Raw genomic sequence first — 9,151 nt, forward strand, 5'->3', positions numbered from 1 at the left:
AGTTACAGGTTAGTTTGAAACATGTCATGGAGCCAGGAGTTGCAGGTAAAATTATAAATCAATACATGGAAGGTATATATTGGTTTGATCCCAAAAGGTGGGACATCTCAAGGCATTGGCTTACAAGTTTTAGGTGGGTTTAGGGATTCTTTAGTTTGAAATTGGTAGAAAAAGTTAAGCTTTGTCTAAAACATGGAGTCAGTAGAAAGGAATGCTAAGGGGCTCTACTATCTGTCAGGTGATGCCATGCCAGAGTCAGGTTGGAAAACAAGTCACAATGTACTGGGTCAGAAAGGACCTTTTTGATGAAATTTTATGGTTTGCAAGGCATGATTCCTCAGGTCCTTAAACAGGAATTTCAGAAATAAAGAAAAAAAGGTAAGAGGTCAGTCCTCAACCTGCGCTCTCTAACATCTGCCAGCAGTTGAGCTCTTGGGTGGCGAGCAGGTGAAGTGGCGTTCTTCATGGCCCCACACAACCCTGGGCCCCTTTCTTTCCCATGTGCTGGCAGGGTTGTGGGGACACTGTCAGAGCAGTTCTTGTTCCATTCTCTCCCTGCCTCAGGAATGGGATCCCTATGCTACTAGCTGCAGCACCTGAGGACACATCTCTCTCATCTACCCTCGCCTTCATCCCCAAGCTCCGTGGGTATGCAACCTGTCCATCTGGGGGACTTGGTCTCCCTTGCTTCTTGGCCTGAGCTGGCCAGCCCTATGTGGTCTCATGAGCAGCCCATGGAGGAAGGTGTTCTTTGCTGAGCCCTGACAGTGTGATTGAACATTGGAGGGACCTGGGTCTTCACATGTCCCGGGCTGCTTGTTTCCATCATACTCATACCCCATGTTGTCTTAGGGCGTACCAAACCCTACTGCCAACATCTAAGGTCAGTTTTGTTAATGTGATCTGTGCATGGGTTCAGGTTTAGCTCTTCAAAACCATCTGGCCTCTTTTGACCCATTGAGTCAGAGTCAGGATGAAGAATTAAGATCAAGACAGTTTCACTGACTCATGGAATTTTTGAGTTTATTGACTAACAGCAATATTTTTATATGAGCATGAAAGGAAATGGAATGTGTGGACATAGAGGCTCCTGAGACACCTCTAAATTGTCTCCTTCTCTACCAAGGCCGTGTTAGCCTTGGCCACACCAGGAAGGACACAGACATATATCAAAGAGGCTTCATGCAGTGTAGCTTGCCCTTCCACCTTCTACCACGTGAGGACACAGCAGGGAGGCCCTCACAAGATGCTGGCACCTTGGTCCTGGGCTTCCCAGCCTCTAGAGCTGTGAAAAATAAATTTCTGTTTCCTGTAAATTAACCAGCCTGTGTTATTCTGTTATAGCAGCACAAACAGAAGAGGACAGTTCCTTTCCTGGGCTCAGCAGGGGCCAGGGAAGAACCAGAACTCCAACTCACAGGAGGTATGTGGACATGAGGGACTCTGGGTCTTAGGACCTGAAGTGGAGATTTGGAGTGAGTGGGAATTGTCCTGAGACCACATACAGGGCCAGGACTGACAGCTGAGATGTTTCCTTGTGTATGTATCCCGGCAGTTCCCTGCCCTCCCCAGGCTCCACCCCATCTTCCCTTCCTCTGCCTCAAGGAGAGAGGTTTGGGGAGTCTGCAAAAACCTCACATTTTCCTCATCACTTTGTGTTCATTATTATGGTCAACCTCCCCAAGGCTGTGTCCCAGCCCTGACCCCCTGAGAAAAATGAGGAAAGTATCCAGATGTCCTCCAGCAGATGGGAAAGTGGCCACAAGGTAGAATAAAGTAGTGTATATGTAGCACATTTTGGAACTAATTTATACTTAGTGTTTTCTTCTACTGCCACTTTTGACTTCAGCTGTAACCATTTGGGGACAGCCAAGCAGAGGTTGCCATCTTTATATAAATGACTCAGGGACAGCAGATGACAGATTAGGAGCTGAGGGGTGCAGGGTTAAATGAGAACTCACATTTCTGGGGAAGGAGGAAGCTAGTGACACTACACTACAATCTGTGCCCCTTTTCCTTCCTGGGGTTGGGGTCCAGGGATGCTACTGACCAGACATTCCCAGCATGTCTCTGGCCTTAGCCTCTGGCACAAAATTTGCTCAGGGGCCCACCTCATGGCTACACTCAACATCTATGAACCCAGTTTCCTGATTCTTCACTGCACAAATTCCCGAAGGAGGAGAAGTATAGCTGTCTCCAGGAGCAAGTGCAGACAGGCAAGGCAAGCTAGGAGAGGTCTTTCCAAAGGAACAGGGCCTGCAATGTGACTCCTGTCCTCTAATTAGGCCTGTGCACCTGGGTCATGTCATGCATGATGAGTCTGGAAATACAATAGAAATCAACACATGTCCCAGAAATTGTGGATGTCCATTTCTTAGGGATGCAGAAAACTGTTAAAGACCCACACATGTAGTCTGAGTCAGGCAGGAATTAGTACATCCTCCCAGGAGCCAGTGCCTTAGAGTGGGCTCCTCTCCCCTTGCTCCATGAAGGACGGCTGTGCTCCAAAAGGGTCCTGAGCCAGGACACCCCATCACCTCAGTGAGCTCACTCCCCATGAGACCCTGTCCTGGGAGCTGTCTCAGAAATTGTTCTCAAATGGAATGAGTAGGGTGGATTCTTGGATCCGCAGGAGGCGCTGTGGATAAAGCGCCTTCTCTGAGCTTCCTTCTGCTGATGGAGTCAGGGTCAAGAGAAGGACCAAGGGTGGGAGCAGACAGGGGAGGTGGTGGGAGGGTCTCAAAGGAAAATCTGTTCAAGTCTGGAACAAGGCAGTGCAGGGCTGTGTGGGTTCCAGAGACCCACGCACCAGATGGGACAAAGTGCAGCAGCTGTGCCTACCTCAGTGCTGGCAGGCCGCAGGGAGGTCTCCGGGCCTGGCTCCCCACTCTGCCTTGCCTGAATGCCCATGATCTAGGGACCACCCTCCCAGCACTTCTATGGAGGGTACGTCCCAAGACGATGGTCCAAACGCACCACAGGTCTGTGTTAGGTCCCCCCAGGCTGACCCTGAAACGCAGACTGGTGGGTGCAGGTAGTTTATTTGGAGATGATCCCAGGAGGCACATGTGAGAAAGGGAGACAGAGAAGGGGAAACACAATGTGTCTGTTATCGATGGGTTACACTGGGGCCGAGGGTGTTTATCCTGCTGGGGAGCTCTGAGAACCATGTGACACACACTCTGAATCGGGTGCCAGGAGGCTGGGAGACTGGGACATTCACCTGCCTCGCTTCTGAAGATGGAGCGTGGCTCTCAGACTTGACCTTAGGAGTTGGCAACCATGGCCCGAGGACCAAATGCAGCCCAGTCTGGTTGTCTCCATGTGTAAACAAAGTCTTGTTGGGACAGGACTGCTCTTATTTGTTTATGCATTGACTATGGCTGCTTTCAACTTACAAAGGCTGTGCTGGGTAGCTGAGAAAGTGACTATATGGCCTACAAAGATCAAAATAGTTACTCCTTAAATCTTTACAGAAAATACATGCTGAAGCCTGATCTGGGAGATGTGGACAGAGTGTCCATAGCTGCTGGCTATTCTCAGCTAACACACTAGGTATACATGCACCCTGAGCATTAGTGCCAATGTCACATTTGTTACGTGGGATCCCGAGTCCCTGTCCTGCTCCATGTGCACATCTGATACCCTGGGAGGCCACCCTCACTGCCCCTCTGCAGCCTGCAAGGGGCCCTGAGATAGCAGCTCAGACGCACCTTACCTGTGCCTCTGGAAGTGGCTCAGGAGGCCCAATAAGGGAGAAAAACTTACCCCTGAGAGCCCAGGAGGCTGCCCTGCTGAGAATAACTCCATCAACTGCCCAAGCCCCTTCCTCCAGAATCATGGCACACAAAGCTTCTTAAAATGCTAATTGTTAAGATGTATACTACATGATGAACTTAGACAATGAAGAATTTCTAAAATACCTGAGCATGAACTCCTAACACATGGAAAGTAAGAACACACAAGCACAGAGCTGCTCAGGCACTGAAGGGCCATGTTGAGGAACTGCCGACATGCTGGAAAGGAGAGGACAGCAGGTGGCCAGGCCCGTGGCTAGGACCCACTCAGGAATGCCCGCCTGAGCACGTCTTGTTCCAGAGGTCAAACCGTGTCCTCCAGGGCTCTATTCCAATGGTGAAGAAGCAGGTGCAGGTCTGAGGGAGCAAGCACAGGAAGGGACAGTGTGTGGGGGCTTGGGACGCAGAAGCTTGTGGCTTCTGCTATCAACACAGGTTCCATCTCAATCTTGCCCATTCCCAGGGCTGGGCTCTGGACGCCAAGTGTGGCCCTCCAGCCTGAGTTCTGGGCTGTTCCAGACTTTCAGGGTGATCTGTGGCTCCCTCCTGACCAAGGAACACCTGTAGTAGCACCCTCCTCCCTAGCCAGCAGCCTCCAGGGGAAACCCAGGCTGTCTAGTGTCTTTCATCCTCCAAGAACAGCATGGCACACTCCATTCCAGAGGGAGCTGCTCTCAGATTTAAACAAGTACTTAACCTATTAACTAATCCTCTGATAAGGGGATGGAATAATGCTAGATGTGTTGTGCACAGTGTCAGGGTTCATTATGTCCTTGTCCCCACAGCAGGTCCTGCAGCTCAGCAGGAGCCAGGACAGGACCAGGGAGGGAGGGCAGTGGGGTCCCTCCTCAGCCTCCACCTGCCTCAGGCTCTGGATTAGGGGAGGGGGACCCTGAGAACTGCACACTCAGAGAGAGGTGATGTCAGATCCCCACCAGGCTCTTCTTCAAAAGGCAGAGGAAGGCTGGGGAGGAAGACCAGAGAGGGGAGAGTCTCTACTCAGGCCTAGGAGACTAGGACCCCAGGGGGCAAGAGCAGTCTGAAGGCCATGTGCCCTGGGTACAAGCAGCTGTAGTGGCGTGACATGGCAGAGTCAGGAAACTCAAACTGGCCAGGAGACTGCAAGTGGACCCCTGGCTGCCTGCCCCTCTGTGCTCGCCACTAAGGCACAAGCAAGGTAGCCTGGTAGAGGCTGCTGCAGGCTCACTCCTCTAAGTCTCTTTGTCAGCTGCACCTGTTTCCACACCACACCCCATGCGGCATCCACAGCTGTATCCAGGAGGGAAGCTGGTGTCTTGTCTTACATTGTTCAGCTCTGGGCTCTCTTGAAAAGGGCAGTTGTCAATGTCATCTTCAAATTTCCCACACATGGTTCTGCCCAGTTGCAGATTCATGGAGAATGTCATCTTATCATAACCCTGTTGAATAAAAACGATTAAAGTGGACAGACTCTTTGAGTTGCTCATAGGTAACTCCTTGTGAAAATGCGACCTTGTAGGAAGAGGCTGCAACACTCTCCTCCACTAGGGAGCTCGCACGTGGGCCTGGCATCAGGTCACTGGAGGTAAAACCCAGGAGACCTTCTCTAGACTGAGGAGTTAAGAGCAAACAGCAAATATGTGTGGTGGGTCCTGGGACAGACACAGGCTGTCAAACCCTATTAATGCATCCTGTATCTCCAGCTTCACCTCCCTATCTCCCATGATGAGACCCGGCTTCACTCTCAGCAGGCATGTGAGCCTGCAGCTGCATTTTCAGAGGACATGTGCTGCATGCTCGGGAAGGTGTTAGCTCTCCATCAGTTTTCAGGGTAACCTCAGCCCTGGGGCAAGGGGAGCCTCATCTAGAGTGTGTTTTCCAACCTTCCACCTGACCTCCAGCAAGAGGAACGCAAGAATGCTACCCAGTGCTTCCACTACACACAGGGACACACCCTTGGGACAACGGCTTTAAGAAACACCGTCTGCCCTATTGCAAAGTGCACTCTGAGGTTCTCCTTCCTCTCCTTCCCACTCCATTCTATGTCATTCCACTCCATAGACTCCCTCCCCATCCAGCCAGGACCTTGCACAGAGTCTTTCCAGAGCTTAAGCTCTGTGCGGCACTGGGGTCCCTCTACGCTTCTTTCAGGTTCTTGGTGCCGACAGAGGAAGAGCAATGCTCCTTCTCCCTCTAAACCAGACGTTCTCCACTAGGAGGGCATTTTAATTGTTTGTGCCTGCAGCCCAGATGAATGGCACATTCCTGAATCATTTAATGATTCCATTAAAAGGAGAACATTTTAGGATTAAGGACCATGGACTGTGGAAGAGTGTAACACAACATTCAACTCATTAAGTGTAGATGCAGGGAGGAGCCCAGAGCAGGTGGAAATCAGAGAAGAACTGACTTCACAGCGGCCTCTCAGGGCCGATGGTGCTTCTTTTTTACTTCTGAATTATCAGCTCTCTTTGTCTCTCTGTCTCTCTGTCTCTTTCTGCCTATCTGTCTCTGTCTCTCTCTTCCCTTTCTTTTACTCTGATTATCTCTTTTCCTAATTATCTCTTTTTTAATTTCTTTGAAATGTTTCTCAGTTTCTGTCTGTGGACGTTTTTTTGTGTGACCCATTTCCTCACCTGATGCATCATTTTCTCAGTTTTCCTTATTTTGAGGTCATTCTTCAGTTAAGTGATGCCATAAAAATCATGGAGGTTGAATAATATATCTAGCATTGAGTAGATCTGGACTCAAAAAAATTATAATGTATATCTTTCATAAAGACAAAAAGCGAATTTCTGAGGTTGTATTTTATACAAGTTTAGACTACAAATGGTGAACCAGGAGTCCTGGTTAAGCCCTGCCCCACACGCTGCCACCCCTGCCCATCACTCAGCAGCCTGTGCTGGACACTAGTGCAGAAAAGGATGTGCTCACCAACCTGCTCCTTCCAGGAAGCCAGGACAGGCACCAGCTTGTAGGCATACCAGTCCTTGCTCTGCTTGTTGAATGTGTACACGGCAAACTCCAGGGTGGGAGGGAGATAAACAGCAATTTGTTTTTGGTCATTCCACTCCTCTTCCTCTTGGAAACGCCAAGCATAGGTAACCAGGAACTGGAAGCTGAAGAGAAGCAGCAGTGGCGCACAGGACAGAGCCCTGCTCGGCGGCAGACTCCACATGGCGCAGGGCACAGGAAGCACTCCTAACCTCCAGCCTTCCCAGCCTGGACTCCCACAGGAGCCTACTGCACACAGTTCTGGCCCTTAAACTCTTGAGCTCAGGTGGAAACTCCTCCCTCCAGGCCTCATCTCTGGCATTATAATCTGTCCCTCCCAAATGTGGCTTCGCCTCCTCCAGACAAAGCTGTTTCAATCATCTCTTGTTCAGGGAGAAGTAACAGCAACCATGGGGGTGGGTTAGAAAGATAGGGACCCCAGTGGGCAAGAGCAGGGCATGAGGTCCAGCCACCACTGCTCCCTAGTGCCTCAGTGGGCTAGAGGAGAGCACCCACTTCCTCGGGTGTCCCAGGGTCAGTCCCTGAAATAAGAATAGAAGTACAAGAGGTGTGAGTGGAAGGTGATCCCTGGACATGCCAGTGGGGTGGGGAAACAAAACCAGATGGGTCAAGGACTAAAAGGAGGAGCTGCCAGGAGTAAAAGTGCTGTGAGTGAACAGAAGGCATGGCTGCATGGGGACTCATAGGAAGGCTCCACAGCACCTGCCTGAGTATCAGCAACCTGATGCTCTGGGGCCCTGGGGCTGAGGGTGAAGACTGCTCTTGGGCATCCTTCATGGCTGCTTTAAAGCTTAGGACCTGCTGCATTGGCACAGCACCCTCCCGACTAAGAATGTGAGAAAGATTAGTACAGGTACTTGCAGCTGGATTCAGCCACTGGAGATACAAGTTTGGCTAAGTTGGGGGATGGTCCTAGGAACCCCACACTGCTGGAAGTCAGGGATAGAGGAGGGGGCTTGGGACAGAAACAATGCCATGCATTCAGCACCAGGTCACTTTCTCCTGAGCATAGCTGGACATAGATGTGGCCTGTGCTGAGCTCTGACCTTGGATGTGGCGGCCATGAAGGACAATGTGCCAAGGTGAGGCTACTCCCATGAGCTGGTGCATACCCTTCCTTCCCAGGCCTGCAGAATGGAGGGAGCATCCAGGTGGGACTCTGAGTCTGTGGATGGTACTCACAGGAGTGGGTCTCAGCAGAGTTTCCTCCAGCACAGCCCTCACCCTCTGGCTGACCCTCTCAGCCCTAAGTCATGAGTGACAAATGCCATTTCATGGTTCCACCCCCTGAGATCCTTGTTGTCCCTTCCAGCAGCTGGCAGAACTTAATGAATTCACCTGAGTTCTCCCGGAGATGCAGAGAGTTGGGGGTAGGGGTGGAGGGGTGGTCCTAGCCTTGGAGACCTGAGACCCAGTCCAGCTGTGCCAGGAGCTGATTCTGCACCTTCACCCTTCCCTGAGCTTTCTGGGCCTCCCTTGTCCACTCCTCAGATGGGCATAGCATTGTCCATCCAGCCTCCAGAGGCTTGTTGCTTACTGGACAAATTGCCCTCATGGAGTCAAAGTGCTGTGATAATCACAAAGCTGTATGCTTAGATTGGCAATTGTTCTGCACTGGCAATTCCTTTCCTTATCTCTGCTGAGGGTACATGGGGACCTTGCACATTTGACATTTCTCCCCAGTGTTCAGGCCTGGACCACAGCCTGGGGAAGGAATGAAGGCAGGGCTCAGCACTGCCACTGAGGCTGACAACAAAATGCAGACTCTGGGAGGTATTCTCACCACTGTGATGACTAAATGCACCTGTGTATCTCTCCAGAGGGGAGCACAGATGAAGGAGGCCAAGGCACAGGAAATTCCTGCAGAAAGGGGCTCAGAGGGAGGGCGTGCAGGGGCCCTGGAGACAGGCACAGTCTGGCTTCCTTCCCGTGCTCTCTCCAGAGCCCCACCTGGGTCCTCCCTCGCACTCTCCTCACCCACCTGGAGCACCCTACCCATCTGCGCCATGTACTGTGCATCTCCTTGATCTTCATATAGAGTCTATTTTTCTTTCTGAGTCACAGAATCATCGTTTGTTCAAGTCAGATTTCTCTCCATTGTGGGAACAGGTGAATAAACTCACCCCCGCTCCCCAACAAGAGTATCGTGGCCAAGTAAAGGAATCTGTAGTTTACATTTACAGGCCTTTGTCCAATTCTTTCACATACATCACTAGTCAAAGAGCAAGGAAAAGAACCTTCTTATTGCAGTAGTGACTTGGTACATGATTTGACCTTGGGCTGAGAGCATGCACAGCAATGTAAATGCAGGTTATATGATCATAAAGAAAAAAATCCATCAAGAAGCCATAATAGTGATG

The 9,151-nt window shown here is 50.8% G+C and overlaps 1 protein-coding gene across 1 annotated transcript; it reads right to left on the reverse strand.

Annotated features, from left to right (window-relative positions):
* Window positions 1–3,023: 3,023 nt before the first annotated feature.
* LOC100995145 (putative cystatin-9-like protein CST9LP1) lies at window positions 3,024–7,029 on the reverse strand. The gene is made up of 3 exons (XM_003829367.4): window positions 6,715–7,029; window positions 5,102–5,215; window positions 3,024–4,154 (listed from the first exon to the last, which is right to left on the reverse strand). Exons 1-3 carry the CDS (start codon window positions 6,952–6,954, stop codon window positions 4,065–4,067), a joined length of 444 nt encoding a protein of 147 aa, XP_003829415.2. The 5' UTR covers window positions 6,955–7,029; the 3' UTR covers window positions 3,024–4,064.
* Window positions 7,030–9,151: the final 2,122 nt, after the last annotated feature.

Source organism: Pan paniscus, chromosome 21 (assembly GCF_029289425.2).
Source record: "Pan paniscus chromosome 21, NHGRI_mPanPan1-v2.0_pri, whole genome shotgun sequence".
NCBI classification, from domain to species: Eukaryota; Metazoa; Chordata; class Mammalia; order Primates; family Hominidae; genus Pan; species Pan paniscus.

Bases quoted from the DNA above. Each gene is read 5' to 3' on its own strand.
- LOC100995145 (XM_003829367.4), bottom strand. From the start codon at position 6,954: ATGTGGAGTCTGCCGCCGAGCAGGGCTCTGTCCTGTGCGCCACTGCTG. The intron at 5,216-6,714 runs GTTGGTGAGCAC...TTTATTCAACAG, and splicing joins TGGCTTCCTGGAAGGAGCAG to GGTTATGATAAGATGACATT. The intron at 4,155-5,101 runs GTAAGACAAGAC...TTGCTCCCTCAG, and splicing joins AGAGCCCAGAGCTGAACAAT to ACCTGCACCTGCTTCTTCAC.